This window comes from Alexandromys fortis, unplaced genomic scaffold, assembly GCF_014885135.2.
Source record: "Alexandromys fortis isolate MF-2015 unplaced genomic scaffold, M_Fortis_MF-2015_v1.1 scaffold_167, whole genome shotgun sequence".
In the NCBI taxonomy this organism is placed as follows: Eukaryota; Metazoa; Chordata; class Mammalia; order Rodentia; family Cricetidae; genus Alexandromys; species Alexandromys fortis.
The window spans coordinates 46,210-70,913 of record NW_026068050.1 but is presented as its reverse complement, the minus strand read 5'-3'; the positions used below and the strand labels follow the sequence as shown (position 1 = coordinate 70,913).

The 24,704-nt window shown below is 40.9% G+C and overlaps 1 protein-coding gene and 1 pseudogene across 1 annotated transcript in view; one reads left to right on the top strand and one right to left on the bottom strand.

Moving 5' to 3' along the window:
- The window catches only part of Ptpn9 (protein tyrosine phosphatase non-receptor type 9), a 75,220-nt gene that overhangs the window by 41,794 nt on the left and 8,722 nt on the right, over positions 1 to 24,704 (top strand). The window contains exons 5-9 of the mRNA XM_050119420.1: positions 1,903 to 2,008; positions 9,004 to 9,114; positions 12,366 to 12,694; positions 17,807 to 17,900; positions 20,463 to 20,529. Of these exons, the coding sequence (XP_049975377.1) occupies positions 1,903 to 2,008; positions 9,004 to 9,114; positions 12,366 to 12,694; positions 17,807 to 17,900; positions 20,463 to 20,529 (707 nt within the window). The remainder of the gene's footprint in view (positions 1 to 1,902; positions 2,009 to 9,003; positions 9,115 to 12,365; positions 12,695 to 17,806; positions 17,901 to 20,462; positions 20,530 to 24,704) is intronic.
- Positions 6,468 to 8,992, bottom strand: LOC126486901 (protein Spindly-like; annotated as a pseudogene).

The following is a 24,704-nucleotide window of genomic DNA, read 5'->3' as shown; positions in this document are numbered from 1 at the left end:
CAGAGACTGGTGGGTCTTTGTGAGTTTAAGGTTATCTTGGTCTACATAGTGAGTTCCAGGCTATCCAGAGCTATAAAGTGGTTTCCTGCCTCACAAAAAGAATGTGTTGGGGGTTGGGGTGCCGGGAGATGACTTAGCAGTTTTGAGTACTGGCTAATCATTCAGAGGACTGGATCTCTATTCCCAACAATCATTGATAGCTCCAATTCCAAGGGCGTCTGACACCATCTTTGATTTCTGTGGTTACTAGACATGTGATGCAAATACATGTATAGAGGCAAAACGCTCATACATATGAAGGAAATTAAAAATAACCATTGGAGGGCTGGAGAGATGGCTCAGAGGTTAAGAGCACTGACTGTTCTTCCAGAGGTCCTGAGTTCAATTCCCAGCAACCACGTGATGGCTTACACCTATTTGTAATGAGATCTGGTGCCCTCTCCTGGCCTGCAGGGATATGTGCAGGAAGAACCCTATATACATAAAAATTAATAAATAAGTTTAAAAAAAAGATAAAAAAATAACCATTGGTTTGTTGACCTATTATACCTGTAATGTCAGTGCTTAAGTGGGGGAAGATGCTATAATTTTGAGGCCAGCTTAGGCTGTGAGAAGAGACTGTCTCCAAAAGGGAGCAAAAAACAAAACAAAAACTGACCACAGCCTATGGGGGTCAGACACAGTATTACCTTAAAGCCTGATGTGGTAGGAGTGTGAGTTTGAGGCTAGTTTGAGTTTCATAGAGATATCTCCTGTTGCATGTAGCTCGAGTCAAACTTCCCAGGGAAGCAGTTGGCTACCCTTGTGACACTGCATAGTGCGCACAAGAAATCTCTTTATGTTCTGTAGTAGTCCCTGTTTTCAGAGGGTGAGGAATTCCACATAGACTATAGAACCTGGGTCAGTTCTTAATTCATTTCCCATCACTGACTTGTTTTAGGCCCCTATCTTAAGAAGAAAGTTTGTAATTATTTTAAATGCCCCTAGTTGAGCTTGTGGAGAAATGGAAACTCTCTAGCCTCAATTGACAGCATCTGTGATCTTCCTGAATGATAGTTTCTGTGTGGTTATGAAAAAGGAATCAAGATTAATATTAATGCATTAGGGGCCAGTAGAAATAAATTCTGCCAGAAAAACTTCTGTGCATTTTAGAAAGAAATGTTTTTTTCTTGCTTTTTAGAAAGTTAATTCACTGATCCTGAGATATATTAGATATACAACAAATTTTAAATTTACATACATGAACTGAATTTTGAAGTATTTCCTTTTTTTTTTTCCCCTCTCGAGACAGGGTTTCTCTGTAGCTTTGGAACCTGTCCTGGAACTAGTGAATTTTGAAGTATTTTCATACACACATAATCGGCAGGTTACTTCTGAGTTGGTACTTCCCTCTTCAGTGTTGTAGAAGTATGATGGTGTGGGGGCTACAGGAGGGAAGCAAAGATGAGGATGCAAAATAATAACTGTGGGATGGCTCATACCTGTAATCGTAGCACAAAGGAGAGTGAATCAGGGGGATTGCTTTGAGTTTGAGGCAAGCCTGATTTACATAGTAAAGCTAGCCTGGACTACATGAAATCCTCTTTGGAAAAAACTAAAACAAATAAGTGTAAAACTTGTTATCTAGAAATAATACGATTAAATGATTTATTTCTGGATTGGCAAGATTGCTTAGTATCTCAAAGCACTTTTCATATAAGCTTGAGGACCTGGAAGGAAAGGAGGGAGCTGACTCTTAGGAGTTGTGTTCTGATCCCACACTTCCTGGCACACGCCTCTCCTCCCTACCCATGATGATGATAATTCTAATAACCTTCTGAGTCATAAAAGCATCTAAGCATCTCACTTAACTTTGGATAAAATATTTGTATTGAATTAAATGTTTGTTTAATTGGTTTACAGCTTTGAAACTCAAAGGAATGGATTGGTGTTTATCTATGACATGTGTGGTTCCAATTATGCCAACTTCGAGCTAGATCTTGGCAAGAAAGTCCTAAACCTGCTGAAGGTAAGGTTGTAAAGGGGAAATCCTTTTAAGTCTCGCTCTTGCTCTCAAACCAATACAATAACAACATAAAATGAATAAAAAACTGAAACGGAAATAATGAAAATGAACAATTTCCAGGAAATTCTTAGTTATTAAAGTGTCTTTTTCCAGAGTTTTGTGGAACAGTAACTCATAAAGGCCTACCCATGGGAACTGTGAGAAATGCCAGCTAGCAGGAACTTTCTAGACATGTGCTGGTCGACTCAGGGTGAAGTGTGTTTTGCACTACACTTCAGTGTGTTCACTTCAGTGCATGTGAGTTCATTTGGTCTACTCATGTTCATGTAGAATTACGCACATATACAGATGTGTATAAGTCCTATACACGTAGCTTCATAGTTCCTTATCCCTAAGACCTAGGCCTAGTGACTTGTTTTGTAAATGTATGTATACATGTATGTGTGTGTGTACAGGTGCACTTGTGTGCTTGTTTATGTGGAGGAGAGCAGACAACCTTAGGTGTCATCCTCAGGCATGTCATCCACTTTTTTGAGACATAGTCTGTTATTGACCTACAGTTCACCAGTCAGTCTAGAGTAGCTGGCTAACACGCCCCAGGGATCCTCCTGTTCCTGCTTCACCCCCTTGGGTTACAAATGTATGACACTACACTTAGCAATTTTGCATTAGTTCTAGAAAACGAATTCAAATCCTTGTGCTTATGGGGTAAACATACTACCCACTTAGTTAACTTCCCCAGCCATAAAGGTATTTTTGCTTTTTTATTTTAAAAGGTGATGCGGCAGGGCTGAAGATACAGTTAAACTGGTAGCATTCAGAGGCCTTGCATTTGATTCCAAGTACCTAGAGCAGGGGGATGAGAAGCTTATGGTCATCCTTGGCTACGTAGCAAGTTCTCTGCCAGCATAGCTTGTTTTTCTGTTGCTGTGACAAAAATACCACGACTAAAGCATGTATAAAAGACAGGATTTAATTGGTCTTATGGTTTCAGAGGGTTAGACCCCATTGTGCTGGAACAGAAATCTGGTCATAGTAACGGTTAAGGACTCACATCTTGATCTGTAGCTGGAGGGAGAACACGCTGGGATTTGTACTAGTCTTTTTTTTTTTTTTTAATATTTTATTATGTACAGTATTCTGTCTGCTTGTATGCCTGCAGGCCAGAAGAGGGCGCCAGACCTCATTACAGATGGTTGTGAGCCACCATGTGGTTGCTGGGAATTGAACTCAGGACCTTTGGAAGAGCAGGCAATGCTCTTAACCACTGAGCCATCTCTCCAGCCCCATGTACTAGTCTTTTGAAACGTCAAAGCTTGCCCTCAGTAATACACATTCTCTAACAAGGCCACACTTCCTAATTCTTCCCAAACACTTCCACCAACATGGAAACAGTTACTCAAATATGGGCCTATGGGAGCCATTCTCATTCATTCTACTAGAATGGGCTGCTTGAGACCATGTCTCAAATAACAGCACCCCCCCCCACAAACTTCATTATAATGTATAACTATTTAATATGATTAAGGAAGGTTGAATGACATAAAATAATTTGTACAAGCCAGCTATGGTGATACATGCCTATAATCTCAGCACTCATGGTAGGAGTTCAAGATCACCCTGGACTACATAACCAGATCCTTTGTCTCAGAAAACAAAAATAAAAATATGCAAGTGAAATAACTTAACTGTTCAAGAGTTGGGAGTATAGCTCAGTTGGAGAGTATGCACTTGGCATTTGTGATGGGTATTGTCATGGGCTTATAATACTAGCACTTGGGAAGCTTAGGCAGAAAGTTTGTCAAAGATTTAGGGCCAGAATGGGCTACATATGAGTGCCAGCTCAACCCAGGCTGACTGTAGTCAATACTCTGTCTTCAACTAAGGTAAAAGAACAAAACAAAACAAAAATATTTGGGCCAGGTTGTCCTAGCCAGGAGAAAAGCAGAGGCAGATGGATCTCTGTGAGTTCAAGGCCAGCCTAGACTCCTTAGCAAGTTCCAAACCAGTCAGAACAATACAGTGAGACCCTTTCTTGGTGGGGTGTGGGGGTGGAGGAGCATTTGTATTTCTAGAATAACATTTCAGAAATAGAATTGACTAAAGGGTATATGTACATTTTAAAGAATATATAATGGGCCGGGCCGTGGTGGCGCATGCCTTTAGTTCCAGTTCTTGGGAGGCAGAGGCAGGAAGATCTCTGTGAGTTCAAGGCCAGCCTTGTCTACAAGAGCTAGTTCCAGGGCAGGTTCCAAAGCTACAGAGAAACCTGTCTCAAAAAAGAAAAAAAGAGGAAGAGATGGCTCAATGGTTAAGAGGCTCCCAGAGAACCAGGTTCATGTCCCATCAAACCATGGCAGCTCACAACTGTCTGTGGTTTTAGCTCTCTAGGTATCCAGCATCCTCACAGCAATGCACATAACATAAAAAAATTTAATTAAAATAAAAGGATATATAATGGAAATTGTCTCCTAAAGACACCATCAATGAGCAGGTCTACCAAGTCTGAATGAAAAAGCCTTTGAAGGGGCTGGAGAGATGGCTTAGAGGTTAAGAGAACTGACTGCTGTTCCGGAGTTCAATTCCCAGCAACCACATGATGGCTCACACCCACCTATAATGAGATCTGGTGCCCAGAACATTATACACATAATAAATAAATTAAAAAAGAAAATGAAAAAGCCTTTGACGAATTTTGTTGTATAGTCTGTATAGGGAGTAATTGTAAATTTCTCAAATTTAGTAGAACCAAAACTAACTGGAGCCCAGTGGTGGTATCACATGCCCAGGACAGCTGGGGATACACTGAGACAAAGAAGCAAGCAAAGACTTAACTAAAAAGACAGAGAGTAACAAATGAAATTGAGAGTGGCTTATTCAAAATGGAAGAAAAATTAGGGTAGGAGTTTTTTTTTCCCCCTGGAGATAGGGTTTCTCTGTGTAACTTTGGAGCCTGTCTTGACACTCACTCAGTAGACCAGGCTGACCTTGAACTCACAGATTTGCCTTTTGCCTGTCTCTGCCTCCTGAGTACTGGAATTAAAGATGTGTGCCAACACCCAACCTTTTTTTTTTTTTTTTTTTTTTTTAGACCAGGCTGGCCATGAACTCACAGAGATTCTCCTGCCTTTGGCTCCTGAGTGCTAGGATAAAAGGCATGTGCCACCACTGCCAAGCCATATTTTTTGTTTTTTTGAGATTAGGTCTTTCCCAGGGACTTGGGGCTCATTGATTATTAGGCTAGGCTGCTGGCTAGTGGGCCTCGGGGAGCCATCTCTCTGTCTCACTTGTGCTGGTATTACATGACTGGGTTTTTATGTTGGCACTGGAGGTTGAATTCAGGTCCTCTGTACTTAGATGGTATGCACTTTACAGATTGAGCCATCCCTCCAGCCCCCTGATTTCTTATTACATGGGAACCCTGCCCCCAAGAAAGGCTGGAATATTAAATATTGGAATGAAGCCAAGCACTTGTGGCTTAGCAATGATCTTTATGTCTTGTAGACACAAGATTATCTCTTTTTTCCCCTCTAAGAGTAGTTTAGACTATTTCCTTTTCTGAGACCTAATTTGTACTTGTACACACTAGACCATATTTATTTATTTATGTATTTATTTTGTGGTGTTAGGTATCAAACCTAGGTCATGTGCATGCTAAACACACACTATCATTGAGTTATACCTCCAACCTAGGTTGTGTATCTTGGTTTAATAAATAAACAAGTGGAGAAAAGACTAAAAATAGAAATATTATAGATGGGCGATGGTGGCATACACCTTTAATCCCAGCACTTGGGAGGCAGAGGCAGGCAGATCTCTGTGAGTTGGAGACCAGCCTGGTATATAGAGGATGTTCCAGGACAGGCTCCAAAGCTATGCTGAGAAGCCCTGTTTTTAAAAACAAAATAAAACAAAACAAATAAAATAAATATTATACACATACACACACATACATGCATACACACATATCAAACTAAAACTTATATAAGTAAATTGTGTATCTTCAGTTTATTAAAAACTGTAAGTTGTAATAAGCTGAACTTTTATAGGAGGCATATGTATGTGCTGGTGTGTGATATGTGAGGCACAAACAGGAAAGTCAGGCCTGCAAGATGACTCGGGGGGTAAAGGCACTTGCTGAGAAAGCCTGGTGGCCTGCGTTCAATACCTAGAATCCATATGGACACTGTGGAACTTATACTCACTAATAATAAAAAATAAAAGAATAGGGGGCTGGAGAGATGGCTCAGTGGTTAAGAGCACCACCTGCTCTTCCAGAGGTCCTGAGTTCAATTCCCAGCAACCATATGGTGGCTCACAACCATCTGTAATGAGATCTGGCACCCTCCTCTGGCGTGTGGGCATACATGGAGGCAGAATGTTGTATACATAATAAACAAATAAATCTTTGAAAAAATAAAAGAATAATTTGTGATCTCTAAAGTGTATGGTTGACATGAGTGTAACACACATTTAGAGTAGATCAGCTTCTAGTTTCTTTCTTTTACAAGACAGGGAAAATAAAATTTTATTTACCCATGAAACTGTACATAGGAAAACATAATAACTTCAATGCTGTACTGTCCAATTTTCAATTCTTAAGGAACATTATTTATCACATAACTTTCAAAATCTGGTCCAGCGCAGCAAACAGGTTTCAATAGAAGCATTTCCTCTGGTAATGGCTTGTTCACTGTGACGCACAGGTCTGTGAAGGACCATCACTTACGGAAGCTTTGGGTTAGAATCACAGGATAGCTGAATTTTTGGTCACAGAGCTTAGCACTGGTGTATGCAAATGTTCCACAAGGGTATCCTGCACACAGGCACAATCTTCTGCAAGCCTCGCAGAGCAACACCCGCCTCCTGCTGTGGGCACTGGGTTGACTTTGAGTACGCATACATGATGGTGTGTGATTTCTTACAAGCTCCTTTTTCCGGTTTGCTTGTAGTTTCTTTCCTTTCTTTCTCCTCTGTTGAAAGCTTTGATTCCGCAGATAACCCGGGAGAGCTGGGGGTGTTCCCACTTTGTTCACGTATGGCCTCAGCACTGCCTGGATTGTCCATGAGCTTTACACATTTCTCCTCCGTCTGCGGCTGCATCTCCAGAGGCGGACTCCTGTGAGGAGAGAGGCTTGCTGGCTGAGTAGCCCAAGAGGCTGGAGGTTCCCCTCTGCACAGTGCTATCATTTAAGCTATTAAGGCAGGACTCTCTCTCTCTCTCTGAAGTGGCATTCTAGAAACTTCCCCATGACACTGGCAGCAGGTGTTTCTTCTGGGGCGGTTACATCCAATGGCAGCACCTCACGCCTCTTTTTGAGCACAGGTACTTCAATTTTCTCTTCAGGTTCGTACTTCAGCTTTAATTCATCTGACTTAGCTCTCAGTTTTATATTCTCACCTTCTGAAAGCTGCAGGCGTCTTTCATTTGGTGTCTTTCATTCACAAACAGTTTCCACTCAATATCCAGGGCCACCCCTCTCAGAGAACGCCTTCATTCTCTGAATGGATAGCTCCCCTTTTGTGCTTTCGCTTTCTTTGTTTAACTTCTCAAGCTTTAGTTGAAGTAAATCTGCATAATAGGTGCTGTCTTCTAGAGAACAAGGGCTGGCTGATGTGGATGGCTTAGATTCCATACTTTCATATAAGGTCTTAAATTTCTCCAGGTTTTTTATTTCACCTAAAAGGAGTTTTATTTCACCATTCTTTTGTTCTAACATGGCAACCAACCGTTCCTGCTGCTCCAACTTAGTTTGAGATCCCGCATCCTCAGCAGTGTGGAGATTTGTAACTTCATTCTGCTCTCTGGTGAATGCATTGTGCTTCTTCAGTGACTGATATTTGATTTTTATCGAGTTGAGCTGGCGTTCCATAGCTGCCCTCCGATCCTCCACCTCTGCCAACAGGGAGTTGCCTTTACTATTGGGATCTAAGACTTGCTGAAGCACGTGGCCCCACTGCACTTGGAGATCTTGATTTTCTACGTGAGCTTTCTCTAAGGCGTTATAATACGACACCACTTCCTTCTCTCGCTCTTCTTTTTCTTCTTGAAGCCGGTCTACCCGGTGCATTAAGGAAGCATTGAAACATTCTAGTTGTTCTTGTTTGTACTGCAGCTCGTTTACCTCTTCTTGGAGAGCAGTCTTCACACCTTCCATTTCATTTAGCTCAATCTGAAGAGCCAGCACCTCCGAAGACATGCTATTGAGCATGCGCTGCTCAGTCAGTAGCCGGAGCTCTTCCGATTTGTGGGCGAGAACTTCTTCTGGTGGTCCAGCTTCTGCTTCAGCTGCTTCTCACTTAACCTCGCTCCATCTAATTCCACTTTCGGTTTCTCTAACTTATTTTTCAGGTCATTCACTTCCTGCCTATGGCTTCTGTTTAGCTGCATTTCTCACTGCTCCAGCTGCGTTTTCTGTTGTTGTTTCACAGCTTCACGTTCACAGCTCAAACTTTCTAACATCTGATCCTTGAGCTCAGCTTCTCTTTGAAGGGCATACTTCTGGTTATAACTCTGAGTAACAGTCATCATTTCTTCATGACATTTATCCAATCGATTCAGTTTGCCCCTCTAAGAGTTGTAAGCGAGTTCTTCAATGTTATAGTCATTTCTTTTAACCTTTCGAGTTTGATTGGAAGTTCTGTGTTCTCTCTCTCTCTCTCTCTCTCTCTCTCTCTCTCTCTCTCTCTCTCTCTCTCTCTCTCTCTCTCCATGCTTTCTGTTTTCAGCCTTCTCTCTGCTCACGCTTCCCAGTGCCTCAACCAGAGACTTGTCCAGAAAGCACCAGGCGCCCGGATTCTTGTCGGTATATCCACCGCAACACAAAAAAAGAAACCTGTCCTTCTAGTTTCTTTCTTTTAATCACTGCCTGCTTACCAATTTGTCTGAATTGCGCTGTCAAGTTTCTATGTTGACTGTGAATGAAAAAGAGTGAAAAGAAGCCATGCTTTAGGCCATACAAGTATCACTGGTTTTAACTCATCCATTTTCTCTGCAGGGAGCATTTCCGGCTCGTTTAAAGAAGGTGCTGATTGTAGGAGCACCCATATGGTTCCGAGTGCCGTATTCTATCATCAGCCTGCTCCTGAAGGACAAAGTCCGGGAGAGGGTAAGGCAAGCCAGCCTTTTCTTATTGGAGGTAGATAAGTAGATTCTAGTTTCTGCAGGTGAACTCTTGCCAGTTACTCTTTTGCCTTCAAAGAATCCTCCTGTTTATTCCCCCAGAATGTTTTCTGCTCCTGTATTCGTTCACACACTTCATGTAGTCCTTTGCTTGGGACAGAATACCCCTTCACTGTCCACACATTTGTTGTGGTTATGGTTTATCCAACTCTTTCTTCACAATACCTTGAGTAAACAGTATTGAACCAGTGTGTCCCAGAAGTATTTTATTTTTTATTAATTTTTTAATAATTTATTTAACGTTACTTTATGTGCATTGGTATGAAGGTATCAGATCCCCTGGAACTGGAGCTACAGACAGTTGTAAGCTGCCTTGTGGGTGCTGGGAATTGAATCTCTGGAAGAACAGCCAGTGCTTCCAGCCACTGAGCCATTTCTCTATCTCCCGCAGAAGTATATTAAGGATTATATAATTTCCAAAGTTGATTTAGTACTGCATAAGGCACTATTAATATTTAACAGTATTTAAAGGTTGGGGGTGTAACTCAATGTCAGCATTGCTCAAGGGTCTGGGTATAGTCCCTAATACCCCAAACCAAAACCAAGATCAAAAATTGGCATTTAATATAATTATGTTACTGAACTGGTATTAGAATTTATTTGGGGCTGAGCATGTAGCTTAGTGAAAGAGTACTTAGCTAGCTTATAAAAGTTCCTAGAGTCTGTCTCTACTTTACAGAGAGAGACAGACAGACACACAGAGAGGTTTATTTACTGGAAAGTACTATTAAGTCCGTGACCTTCAGAGTGGTTGGGAGGTCTTAGTTGTTCCTTTTTTTTTTTTTTTTTTTTTGTCTTTTGGTTTATTATTTGAGACAGGGTTTCATTCTATAGTTGAGACCGGCTAATAGCTACTCACTGTGTTCTAGCAGACTTTCATGGCAGTCTTCCAAGTACTGGGATAGGAGGAGTGTACCACCCACTGTGAGCATCTCTGGGTATTGCTTTTTATTTTTCTTTTTAAAATTATTTATTATGTATAGTGTTCTGCCTGTTTTTTTGGTTTTTCGAGACAGGGTTTCTCTGTGGTTTTGGAGCCTGTCCTGGAACTAGCTCTTGTAGACCAGGTTGGTCTTGAACTCACAGAGATCTGCTTGCCTCTGCCTCCCGAGTGCTGGGATTAAAGGCGTTCGCCACCATCGCCCGGCTTGTATTGGTTTTTCTTAAGGCACTTTCTTACTGTTTTCATTTTAAAAATGTTTATATTACTACTACTACTAATTTTTAATTTTCCCCTAGATAGGTTTCTCTGTGTATCCCTGGCTGTCCTGGAACTTACTCTGTAGACCAGGCTGGCCTCCAACTCACAGAGATCTGCCTGCCTCTGCCTCAGAAGAGGGCGTTGGATCCCTTGGTTCTGGAATTAAGCCATGTGGATGCTGGGAATTGAACTGACTCTTAACTACTTAACATCTCTCCAATTCATATGAGCTGGTTCTTTAAGAGGTAGAAGAGGAAAGGGGACAGTTTTTTAAGAAGAGGCTGCGGTGGGGTGCTGGAGTGGTGCCTCAGTGGTTAGAGCATGTACCTAAGTTAGGTTTCCACCACCCAAGTTGATTGACTCCTCACTATAACTGCAATTCCAGGGATCCAGTGTCCTCCTCTAGCCTCTCATCTGTACGTGGTACACACACACACACACACACACACACACACACACAATTTAAAAAAAAATAATCAAGAAGAGACAGTGGGAAGTTGGAGAGATGGCTGAGAGGTTAAGAGTGCTGGCTGCTCTTCCAGAGGACCTGAGCTCAATTTCCAGCAAGTACATGGTGCCTCACAACCATCTATAATGACATCGGTTCCCTCTTCTGGCATGTAGTATACAGGTATACATGTAGTATACATGTAGTCATACAGGTAGGACACTATATATGATAAAGAAACAATTTTTTTTTTTAAAGAAGAGGCAGGGTCTGGAGTGATGACTCAGTGGTTAAGAGCACTGACTGCTCTTCAAGAGGACCCAGGACTCAGTGCCCACATGGCAGCTCACAACTGTATGTCACAACTCCTGTTTCAGGGTACCCAATGCCTTCATACAGACATGCATGTAGGCAAAACAACAGTATACATAAAAGGTATAGTTAATTGAAAAAATGAAAAAAATAAAGATGCCTATGCTTTAAAAAAAAAATGGGAAGAGGCACTGGCAAGGGACAGTCTTTTAAGAATAGCATTTCTCGGGGACTGGAGAGATGGCTCGGAGGTTAAGAGTACTGGCTGCCCTTCCAGAGGACTTGAGTTCAATTCCCAGCTTCCACATGGTGGCTCACAACTATCTGTAATGAGATATATGCAGGCACACATGCAGGCAGAATACTGTATACCTAATAAATAAATAAATCCTTTTTATTTATTTATTTATTTATTTATTTATTTATTTATTATGTATATAATATTCTGTCTGTGTGCATGTCTGCAGCCAGAAGAGGGCACCAGACCTCTTTAAAGATGGTTGTGAGCCACCATGTGGTTGCCGGGAATTGAACTCAGGACCTTGGGAAGAGCAGGCAATGCTCTTAACCACTGAGCCATCTCTCCAGCCCCTAAATAAATAAATCTTAAAAAAAAAAAAAGAATAGCATTTCTGTGCTACAAAGATCTTGGCTTATCATGGCTATATTTTAGTGTGTAGCAGAATCAAATATGACTATTTATCTAGGCTTTTTCCTGGATTGCCATTTCTAGGTAGCTTTGTCTTTCATAGAAATCTTTCTTTGAGGACATCTATACCAAACAGTCAGTAAAATATAAGCTAAGAGACTTAGAATAGGTTGAGTTAGTATGTGGTTGACAAAAGTAATCATTAACTAAAGTCTTAGTTTCTGAAAAAAAAAAAAAAAAAGGACCAGCAAGAGATGGTGCTGAAAAGCCTCGTGTACAGTGTGAAGCCTTTATTCACTATCCCTTCATTCCAGAAGAAAAATAGCTTGACTCTAATTCCAGGAGTGAATTTGAAGGACATTCTGGGGACTTAGCTCTCTGAAAAATTTATGGGATTTTAATCCAAAGCAGATAAAATTAACTCTGCTTCTTTTCAAATACACAGTGTTTCAAGCAAATCTCATCTGATTTTCAAATTCAGCATAAACACATTTGTTTTTTATTCAGTCAATAATGCTTTCTGACCTATAGCCCCAGTACTCAGTGCAGTTCTTTGTGTCCTTACAGATTCAGATATTAAAGACGTCTGAAGTTACCCAGCATCTGCCTAGGGAGTGCCTTCCAGAAAATCTGGGTGGGTTCGTCAAAATTGACCTTGCCACTTGGAATTTCCAGTTCCTGCCCCAAGTGAATGGCCACCCAGATCCCTTCGATGAGATCATCCTGTTTTCCCTACCTCCTGCCTTAGACTGGGACTCAGTACATGTTCCAGGTCCCCATGCCATGACCATCCAAGAGTTGGTAGACTATGTTAATACCAGGCAAAAGCGGGGCATATACGAGGAATATGAAGACATCCGTCGTGAGAACCCTGTTGGCACTTTCCACTGTTCCATGTAAGTAGGAGAGGTTTGGGTCAACATTAGTTACCAAGGAGCTTCTGGCTACTTCAGTGCCTCAGTTCCTTTATAGAGGGTTTTCCGGTGTTAAAATGCTTCATGGGAAGACCAAACGTGGTAGTTCGTGCCTTTAATCCCAGTATTTGGAAGACAGATAAAAGTGAATCTGAGTTGGAACCCAATCTGGTCTACATAGTGAACTCCAGGCCAGCCAGGGCAACGTTTAAAATAAATAAATAAGTAAATTAATTATTTAAAAAAAGCTTCTTGGGGATATGGATACGTGGGTAAGAGCACTTGCTCTGCAACATGAGGATCTTAGTTCGAATCTCCAGCACTCATATACAAAGCAAGGCGTGGCTGCGCTTGTATATACCATTGTTGGGACAGTCATAGGCAGGTCCTGAGCATTCACAGGTGAAGAACAGCAGATGAAGATGAAGACACCTGATGTCCTGCTTTGCCTTCTGCATGCGTATACATAGGCATGTGCACTTCTACGCTCAGGTTCACACAATGCATATGTACTAACGCAAAAGCTTCTCAGTCACTTTATAGTTTTGTCTAGAGTTGTTATCTCCTGCTTTGGCCTTGTTGTTGATGTCTTCTGTTTCAAAACTTCTGGTGGTCTTTGTTACCAATGGAGAAACCTTGTAATGATGGATACATCTTTATATGTGTGTGTGTGTGTATATACATATATATACACACATATATATACACACATCTTTATATGTGTGTGTATATACATATATATATGTACATATATATATATATTTAACCTCTTAGGACTTTGCTTCTACCCAAATTCTACCATAAATCATCTTGTGAGTTTATCACTCTGATTCATAATGATTTGGTGACTACAGTTGCAGCACAGGGCATTTCCTACCTTTTGTTTTGGGGCGTGTTTGTATATGTTTATATGTGTACCTATGTATCTGTGGAGGCCAAAAATTGATACTGGGTTCTCTTCTCAGTTGTTCTCTACCTTATTTATTTATTTTAAATAATCAGACTTTTTGTTGTTGTTATTTTGTTTTGAGACAAGATCCTAGTATGTAGCCTTGACTGGCCTAGAACTCAAGAAAACAGGGAGTCATTGATTCCGTTACCTCTGCCTCTCTAATGCTAGGATTAAAGGTGTGCGCCAACACACCTATATAGTTTTACCATGTTTTAATGTTTTTCAGTTATTTTATTTTATGTATACGAGTGTTTTGCCTATTTGTGTGTCTAAACACCTCATGCATGAAGTGCTCACAGAGGGAAGTAGAGGGTATCAAATCCCCTGGAACTGAAGTTACAGGAGAATGTGAGCCCCCTTGTGTGTGCTATTTGAACCTGGGTTCTCTGGAAAAGCAACTAGTGCTCTTAATGGCTGAACTATCTCTCTTGCCTTCTTGCAATGCTTTAATTGGCTGTTTTTCTCCCACTAGTGAGCTCTGTTTATTGAATACTAATCATGTTGTCTCATTGAGCTCTTAGTTTAAATTCCAAGTTAGCTAGAAGTCCCTTCTGCAAATGACAGTTATTTTCCTTCTCTCTATACCTTAGTTTTTCTGTGCCTAATATGTGACTGTTGCATGTTTACCTTCCCTTAAATGTTTTAGGAATCCATGAGTCCCCTCAAAATTCTTGTTCAGTTTAGTCATGGTCTGTGAAGAAAATGCCAAAGAAAGAGGGAAAATCACAAGTTAATAAACTGAGGAGAGGCCATTGAAAAAGAAGCCAGTAAGCAGAGCAAGAATATTGTGCCAAAAAAAAAAAAAAAAGAACTCGTGAAAGACTAGTGGGATGGCTCAGCAGGTAAAGGTGCTTACTGCCAAGCCTGATGACCTGAGTTTGATTCCTGGGACCCACACAGTAGAAGGAGAAAGCGACCCCACAAGTTGCCCTCTGACTTCCACACATGCACCCAATGTACTGTGACATGTGTATGTCCTCTCTCATTCTACAATAATATCAATAATAGATAAAATAAATGGAAAATAATGAGAAAGAGAAACCGGGGCTATAGTTTCATGGTTGAGCTGTGTCTGGAATTGGTACGGCCTTGGGTTTGATTCCTAGCACCCTGTAAAGAGGCCGAGAGTGAAGAAAGGCAAAGCAGGGTGTGTATCAAGAGGGGAAATACTATTTTATCTGTCAACTTCTTTTCCTTTCTATGTGCTCAAGATCTCTTTTTACACTGAATCTCCTTCCAAAGCAGAACAGTTTTTTTTTTTGTTTGTTTTTCCCTAGCCATCCTTGAACATACATATTCCAGGCTAGCCTAAAATGGTGATTCTCCTGTCTTAATCTCCCAAGTGCTGAACCCCTCTTAAAAACCACCACACATGCTTTCCCCAAAGTTGCTACCCTCCACCCTATTGATTCTCTTCCTACTCCATGGGATCTCATCTAACCCAGGCTGCTCTAAGACTTGACTCTGTAGCTAAGGATAGCCCTGACCTTTTGATATTCCGGCCTCTTCTTCCTGTATGCTGGATACAGGTGTGCACTACTGCCTTCAGTTTCCTCAGTGGGAATCAGGGAAACAGTCTGGGAGCAGGGAAGTGTAATACACTTTTTGGGGATTTAAGATTTTGATGTAGGTGCCCCTGTAGTTATTTATTGCCTCAAGTAATTGCCTTGAAAGGGTGGGTTTTGGTTGTGTGCTTGTACCATTCAGACTAGCTTCTATTTTAGAATCTGGAACTAGCTCTTGTAGACCAGGCTAGCCTCAAACTCACAAAGATCCACCTGTCTCTGCCTCCCGAGTGCTGGGATTAAAGGCGTGCGCCACTATCACCCAGCAAATCTTGCCTTTTTTATTGAACTGTGGAGCCCTTGCTTGATTATCTAGAGCCCATAAGCCTTACTAGCTCCTGACTTTCCGTTCTTCAACCAGTTTCTATTAAAATTACCTACTACCTACAGATAGCAGATAACAAACTGTATCTTTATTGGAATTCTGGATTGTAAAGTAATATCAGAGTGTTCACAATTGCTCAAATTTCCCATAGAATTTTTAAATTAAAAACACTTAATTTTTAAAAATTTTACTTAAAATTTAATTCTCCCAAATTTTAATTAATTAACTAACTAATTAACAAATATTTGGTTTTGCGAGGCAGGGTTTCTCTGTGTAACAGTTCTGACTGTCCTGGGACTCTCTTTGTAGACCAGGCTGGCCTCAAACTCACTGATAGCTGCCTGTTTCTGCCTCCTGAGTACTAGGATTAAAAGAGTGTGCCAACATTGCCCAGCTTATTTTATTTTTTTTAAAGACTGTGTGATTGTTTGACCGAGAATATTCTTTATAAGGCTTGTATTTGAAGACATAGTGTGCAGTTTGTGAAACTGTTTGGGAAGGATTAGGAGGTGTGGCCTTGCTTGAGGATATGTGATAATGCTCCTATACACTGTAAAGATTTGTCACTTGTATTAGTTCAATAAAACACTGATTCACCAGTAGCCAGGCAGGCAGTATAGGTGGGGCAACCAGACTAGGAGAATTCTGGGAAGAGGAAAGGCAGAGATGCAGTCATCAATCAGATGCGGAGGAAACAAGATGAGAATGCTGGACTGAGAAAAGGTACCAAGCCACGTGGCTAAACATAGACAAGAATTATGGGTTAATTTAAGTTGTAGGAAGTAGTTAATAATAAACCTGAGCGAATAGGCCAAACAATTTATAATTAATATAAGCCTCTGTGTGTTTCTTTGGGACTGAATGGCTGTGGAACCAGGCAGGACAGAAAATTCTGTCTACATTCATAGGCTTGTGTTTGAAGATATAGTGAGCAGTTTGTAGATAGTAGAGTTAGAATCACAGGTGGTTCTGAGTGTTCTTAACTGCCAAACTGTCTTTCTAGCCTCAAAGGGGAGTTTTTAAGATGTAGAAAAGAGCCGGACAGTGGTGGTGCACAGCTTTAATCCCAGCACTTGTGAGGCAGAGGCAGGCGGATCTCTGAGTTGGAGGCCAGCCTGGTCTACAAGAGCTAATTCCAGGACAGTCTCTAAAGCTACAGAGAAACTTTGTCTTGAAAAACAAACAACAACAATAACAAAAAAGATGTAGTAAAGAGCCAGGGATAGTGACTTGAAATGTAATCCCATTACTTGGGAGTCTGCAGGAGAGTTGAGGCCAGCCTGGCTATAGTGTGAGAACCTATCTCAAAACAAAGCAAAACAAAAAACAATAAGGAGATGGTTCTTTGGATAAATCCTCTTGCTCCTAAGCCTAAGGACCTGAATTTGATCCTTGGAACTCACTTTGTGGAAGGAGAGAACTAACTTCTGCAATTCCTGTCTCTTTGACTTCTACATGTACCCCAACACACCAAGTAAATACAAATTTAAATTAAAAAGGTGAAGGAAAAATATATGTAAAAAAGTAAAAAGTATAAATCCCCAGTTCCTATGACCAGAGGTGATACTTGTTACTGTTCAGTCATATCTGTCTTTTAATTTTTTTTACATGAATGAATTCATTATGAAGCTGAATCACTCCCAGTCCTTACCCTTAGTTCCTTCTTTTTACAAGCAGTTACACCTTGTATAAATATGGTGTCTTTCTAGCCATTTTGATTATACTATTATGTATTCATATGTGCCCAACAGTATAGAATACTTTTGATTCAGGGTATTGTGTAACCCTGACTGATCTTGAACTCTGTATGACCTAAGTTTGACATTGAACTTGCGATCCTCCTCACTCTACCTCCTGAGTGTTGGCCTTATGGGCATGTCCTTCCACACCCAGCTCAGGCAGTGACTGAAGATCAAGCCAGTGTTTTGTGCATGGGAAGCAAGCGCTATTCCAGTTGAGCAACATCCCCAGTGCTCCAACAGTATAGGATATTATTATTCATTATATGTGGGAGGTCTTGGCAAGTTTTTAATCAGTAATATATCTAAATCATTTTTTTCAGAGCCAAATAGTACAAAGCAAAAAGCAGTAAGGGTTGAGGATATGCAAGCACCCTTTTACTGAGCTACAGTTTATTTTTAGAGGAGTCTTGTGTAGTTCTGTCTTGAAGTTCTCTTTGTAGCTAAGAATGACCTTGAACACCTGATCCCCCACTTGTCTCCTTATTTTAACTTGCCTCTTATTTTCTTCAGGTCTCCCGGAAACCTAGAGAAAAACCGATACGGAGATGTACCCTGCCTGGACCAAACAAGAGTGAAGCTGACAAAACGAAGTGGCCACACTCAGGTAGATAGATTGATGCCATTTTTCTCTCGGCATCCTAGGATATTAAAACTCTTCTAAGGTGAAACTTGTACTGTGCTCCAGGTGGCTGAAATGGACTCCAAAGCCAGAGAGATGAGTTTTGGTTCCGGTTTTGCTATGTAGTAGTGTGTGACTGAAGACGTTCTGTAAATGCTCATCTCACCCTCCTGAAGAGCAACCACATGGTGGCTCACAGCCATCTGTAATGAGATCTGGCGCCCTCCTCTGATGTGCAGGCATACGTGGAGGCAGATTGTTGTATACGTAATAAATAAATCTTAAAAAAAAAGAGACTTTAAGATTCCAATGAAGCCATAAAATTAAAAAAAAAAGTTTGTAGCCAACTTAGGCTACATAGCAAGACCCTATAAAGTAAAATATAGAGTAAAGTCAGCCAGAGCCTAGGCTGGTTAGATAGCTCAGCAGGGCAAAGCATTCGTTGCTAAGCCTGGCAACCTCACTTCAATGCCCAGAACCACATGGTAGAAGGAGAAAAATGACTGCTTTTGAGTTGTCATTTAACCTTCATATATGTGCTGTGGCCCACAAGTTCGTGCATGTATCTGCACACACACACACAATAAATGTAGGGGGAAAACATAAGCAAACAACTCCTGATTATAGTTTTTCTTTCAAAGTAAAGGAAATTCAGAGCATCTATGTAACATGACTTACTTGCGGGGGGGGGGGGGGGCTTTTCGAGACAGGGTTTTTCTGTGTAACAGCCCTGACTGTCATGGAACTCATTGTGTAGTCCTAGCTGGTCTCCAACTCACAGAGATCCACCTGCTTCTGTTCTCCTGAGTGCTGGGATTAAAGGCGTACACCACCACCTCCTGGGTTAACATCATTTACCTTATAAAGGCTTGGTGTTTTAGCCCTTATTTTGCTTGTGAATAATTTTGAGAAAAACCATGGTCATGCTTTCAGACCTTTTTGACCCTTCTCTTTTAGGCATTTATAGTCCTGCTTATGATTCTTGCATATTTTTTTTTATCCTTCTTCACTGAGAGTTAGTGAAGCTGCTTGCTCACTTTCGAAATTGTTCTAGTACATTCTCTTCAGAAGTGAAGTACACTGACTGAGTTGGGTCTCTTGAGTCCAAAATACTTTTTTTTTTTTCAAGGCAAGATTTCTCTGTAGCTTTGTTGCCTGTCTTGGAACTCACTCTGTAGATCAGGCTGGCCTCGAACTCACAGAGGTCTGCCTGCCTCTGCCTCCTGAGTGCTGGAATTAAAGGGGTGTGCCAACGCTTTTAATCTGTTTTGTATACACTGCTCTGTCACAAGTGTATAGAACAGTGCTTGGCAGGTTTTAAGAAATATTTGTGAGTAAATCCCAGTGTTACAGGAGATTATTCTAGCTATCTTATAATAAATCTGAGGATTAGTGCCTGGTATATAGGTGCAGGTATTGGGAATATATTTATGAGTGGTTATATTACACAGATTAAATCCCAGTGTAACAGGTGATTCTAATCATCCTGGAGTTAATCTGAAGATCATCATCTGACTTGTAATTACGTTGCTACAAACAATGCCAGCAGCCTGGCGGTGGTGGTGCATGCCTTTAATCCCAGCACTTGGGAGGCAGAGGCAGGCGGATCTCTGTGAGTTCGAGGCCAGCCTGGTCTACAAGAGCTAGTTCCAGGACAGGAACCAAAAAGCTACGGAGAAACCCTGTCTTGAAAAATCTGCCCCCCCCCCATTGTCCCTCCACCTTTTTTTTTTTTTTTTTTTGAAGTTAGGGGTATATTATTAATTTGTTCTTCTGTTGCTATGATAAACACTAGCTTAAAAGAACTTGAGGAGGAAAGAATTTATTTGACTTATAATCCATCATCAGGGGAAGCCAAGGCAGGAACCTGGGTGCAGGAACTGAAGCAGAGACCATGGGGGTGCTCCGTACTAGTTTGTTCTCTATGGCTTGTTCAGCTTGATTTTTTTCTGAGAGCTTAATCATTTTAACATCTTTCTTTGGGTCTTTATTCTGTTTTGAGGTATTTTGTTTTTGTCTATAAGTTTTCATTTTTAAAGAGAGGATCTCACTATGTAGCTCTGTTGGCTTAGAACTTAATTCTAGACAAGGGTGGCCTTTGAATTTAAAGTCATCCTCCAGCCTCTGCTTCTAGAGTGCTGGGATTACAGGCATGACATTATGTAGGACTTCACTTTTGTGTATAATTTGATGTAAGGAACGCTATAATATCTGTCTGTCTGTCTGTCTATCTATCTATCTATCTATCTATCTATCTATCTATCTATCTATCTATCTATAAGATATTTGCTGGAGTGGAGCCAGAAGAAGAAGAAGAACTGTTCCACTCAGCTCTACCCCTGACTCTTCTTTACTCCCTTTCCTTACCAATAAAAGTAAAACTCACATTTTTCCCCCAGTACTAAATTGGCCATCTTGTTTTTCATTTTTTGCTTGACAGGAAGAGACTAGCCACACCTTGAACTGCACTTGCCCAACACATACATTATTTTGTGAGCCAAGTGGTGTTTTCATGCACTTGCAATAATGTCTCCCTTTTATTATTAGACAGATTACATCAATGCCAGTTTCATGGATGGCTACAAGCAGAAGAATGCTTATATTGGTACACAAGGTAAGCTATTTTAGCCTTACATGTTGATTTCGTATCACTTACACATGGTTTTTCAATTCAGGTGATTTTTTATTTTAATTAATTGTACATGTGTGTTTGGTATGCCTGTCAGTCTGTGTATACCAGGAGATCAGAAGAGGGTGTCAGATCTCCTGGACCTGGATCTGGAGGTGCAAAGTTCCAAAATCAGGATTGAGCAGCAATCATTCTTATCTATTGAGCCCTCTTTCCAGCCTCCAGATTTTTTTTTCTTTTCTTTTCTTTTTGGTGTTTCACTGTACAGTCCTAGTTGTCTTGGAATTTCTTGAATTTGCTCTGTAGATGAGACTGGCTTTGAACTCAGAGATCTACCTGCCTCTGTCTGCCTTGCCAGTACTGGGATTAAAGGTGTGTACCACCACACCCAATTCAGATGGCATAATTTTTAAAGGAAGTGGGTATTGTGACCACTAAAATCCTGGTCTTTCATTAAGTTTAGTAGTGAAGAGAACAGATAAGTTTCTAGTTTCAGTTCCAGACATGCATGGAAACTTATGACAAAGAGAAAATCTAGAGATTTAAATCTATAATGTTATTGCTTGCCAGCCCGTTTTTGGGACTGTGTTTTAGTATAGTGTAGGGCATCAGAGCTTTGAGTAGTGGCCCATAGCCGTCATGTACACACACAATAAAGATCTGATTCAGGCCGGGAATGTAACTTAGTGATATAGCACATGTCTAGGTTTGAATGTGATCTCTACCATCTCAAGAAAGTAGTAATAATAATCAAAAGAAATCTGAATCTAGTGTTTTTTTTTTGTTTGTTTGTTTTTGTTTTTTCGAGACAGGGTTTTTCTGTGGTTTTGGAGCCTGTCCTGGAACTAGCTCTTGTAGACCAGGCTGGTCTCGAACTCACAGAGATCCACCTGCCTCTGCCTCCCGAGTGCTGGGATTAAAGGCGTGCGCCACCACCGCCTGGCCCTGAATCTAGTTTTAAGTAACAAATCAGTCATTCAGATTGTTTAGCATAGTACAAGAAAACGTGCTGAGTCTAGGTCACTACTCAGGGGATTCTAAGTTCAAAGCCTGTCTGTTTTACATAGTTAATTGTAGTCAAGCCTCTGTTACACAGCAAGACTCTATGTTGAAAAAAAAAGTAAGTGGATCCAATTCTTTAAAGTTAATGTGAAAAACAAGAACAGGAAGAGAACTGTTGTAGATTACTAAAGGAAGAACTAAAGGTAATGTGGAGCTTATAATGTGTCCTCTATAGGGAGAAAGTGGCATTAAGGACAAATTACTGGGACAAGTGTAGACTTGCTATCAGTTAAGGTTATATCTGTATTCCATTGGGTGGTACTATAATGCTGTATAATGATATATAAAGGGAATGAACAAATGCATATATATGCACAATAATCGCACGCGCGCGCGCGCACACACGCTAGTTGGACAAGGTCTCATCTATCTTAGGCTCTTTTCATACTTGCTGTGTAGTTAATGATTACTTTGAATGCCTGATCCTTCTGCCTCTTCCTTTTAATTTCTGGGATTACATGCATGAACTCTAGTGGAATGGTTCTTATATACCCATATATGTATACTAGTAATATTTCTAATAAGTCATCTGTTAAGAATATGTATTATATTTCAGGTGCATAATCTCTGATTATTAAAGTAAGTCTGTGAAGGTTTTTCTTTTTAATTTTAGTGTGTATGTGTGTTTATTTAAGCAAACTGAGGCCCAGTTGGTTAGTTGACTTTGAACATAAAGCTAGTAGCAGAACCAGAATTTGAATCTCTGGGGGGGCTGGAGAGATGGCTCAGTGGTTAAGAGCATTGCCTGCTCTTCCAAAGGTCCTGAGTTCAATTCCCGGCAACGTGGTGGCTCACAACCATCTGGAATGAGGTCTGGTGCCCTCACAGGCTAGTCCTGGATTTTTGATTCTCCTCTTCCTGCTGGGGGGGCTGGAGAGATGGCTCAGTGGTTAAGAGCATTGCCTGCTCTTCCAAAGGTCCTGAGTTCAATTCCCGGCAACCACATGGTGGCTCACAACCATCTGTAATGAGATCTGGTGCCCTCTTCTGGCCTGCAGACATACATACAGACAGAATATTGTATACATAATAAATAAATAAATATTTTTTTAAAAAAAGAATTTGAATCTCTGTCCAGGTCAGAAGTTCTTAGAAACCATGAATTGGTTCTTCTGTGTCAAAGTAAACCACTAACTTTATATCTATAGACATCCCCTTGTATGTGTGTGGTATATGGACACGTGAGTATGCTTATTTATGTGTGGGGACAGATCTAGAGGAGGATGTCAGGTGACCTGTTCTGTCTTCCTTCACCTTGTTCCTTTGAGATGGGTCTCTCACTGAACTTGGAGCTAGGCTAGTGGTCAACAAGCTATAGAGAACCTTTCTTTCCTTCCAAGAGCTGGAGTTATAAGCATGTACATCCATGCCTGTCTTTTTAATGTGAGTTCCTGGATTGATTTGAGGGCTTTATGCTTGTGTGGCAAGAACTTTTACCTGAGCCCATTTCTTTGTCTTTTTCAGAGGGTTTAGCTGCAAAGCCCTTGTTGGTTTGGAGTTTGCTGAGTGTGGTGTCACACATCTGTGGCTCCAGCAGACCATGGGCTGTAGAGAGCCTGGGTGCTAGGGATCAGCTCAGGTACTCACACAGCAGGCACATTGCCAGTTAGGCAGTCCCCAGCTCCTTGGGGCTTTTGTTGTTCTTTGTTTGTTTTGAGATAGTGCTCAGGCTGGCCTGTAACTCACCATGATCCTCCTGCCCCAGTCTCCCAAATCCTAATTATAATCTCCTCCTGGAGATTATAGGCATGATAACCAGCCTCATTAACATCTTATTTTCATTTTCTGGTTTGAAAAGAGGTCTTATGTAACCTAGGCTTGACTCCCTATATAGTTTAGGATCAATTTGAATTCCTAATGTTGCCTCCTCCTCCTTCTAAGAACTGGGATTTTAGGAGTGTTCAGTTTGTACTGACATCTTATGATCTTAGAATTTCTTCTTTGCAGGGCTGAAGAGATGGCTCAGAAGTTAAGAACACTGGTGGCTCTTCTAGAGGTCCTGAGTTCAATTCCCAGTATCCACAGGGTGGTTCACAACCATCTAAAATAGGACCTAATGCCCTCTTCTGGTGTGCATGTGTACATGCAGGCAGAGCCCTCATACATCAAAAATAAATAAATTTTAAAAAACCATAAAACAAAAAACCTAGTACTTAAAAAAAAGAATTTCTAGCCAGGCGGTTTAATCACCACCTTTAATCACCAGCACTCAGGAGGCAGAGGCAGGCCAGCATGGTCTACAAGAGCTGGTTCCAGGATAGGCTCCAGAGCTACAGAAAAACCCTGTCTCGAAAAAAAACAAAAAACAACAAAACAAAGAATTTCTTCTTTGCAAAAGCAAACACTGACAAAAATATTTAAGATCTTAGGATGATTCTAAATATCTAAGAACAGACTATCCATTAAAGCACAGCATACTAGCCAGGCAGTGGTGGCGCACACCTTTAATCCCAGCACTCAGGAGGCAGAGGCAGGCAGATCTCTGAGTTCGAGGCCAGCCTGGTCTACAAGAGATAGTTCCAGGACAGGCTCCAAAGCTACAGAGAAACCCTGTCTCGAAAAACATAAATAAACAAACAAATAAATAAATGAAAATAAAAAAATAAAGTACAGCATACTCACAGTCCATACACCCAGCAAATGCAATTATAAGAGCTGTATTTTGAAACAATTTTAGGCCAGGCGATGGTGGCGCACTCCTTAATTCTAACACATAGGAGGCAGAGGCAGGTAGATTTCTTGTGTTCGAGGCCAACTTGGTCTACAAAGTGAGTTTTGGTTTAGCCAGAGCTGTTATACAGAGAAACCCTATCTTGGGGGGAAAATTATTTTAAATTTTATTTTATGTTTATTGTTGTGTGCTTATAGGTATGTCTGTATGACATTTGCATGTCTGGTGCCAGTGGAAGCCAGATGAGCTGTTGGAGCCTTTGAAACTGTAGTTACAGATGGTTGTGAGCCACCATGGTGGTACTGGGAGTCAAACCCAGGTCCTATGGAAGAGCAGCCAGCACTCATAACTATTGAGCTAGCTCTCCACTCTCAACAGGTGTGGTTTTTGTCACATAAAATAAGATTTACTATGCACGGGGGGAGGG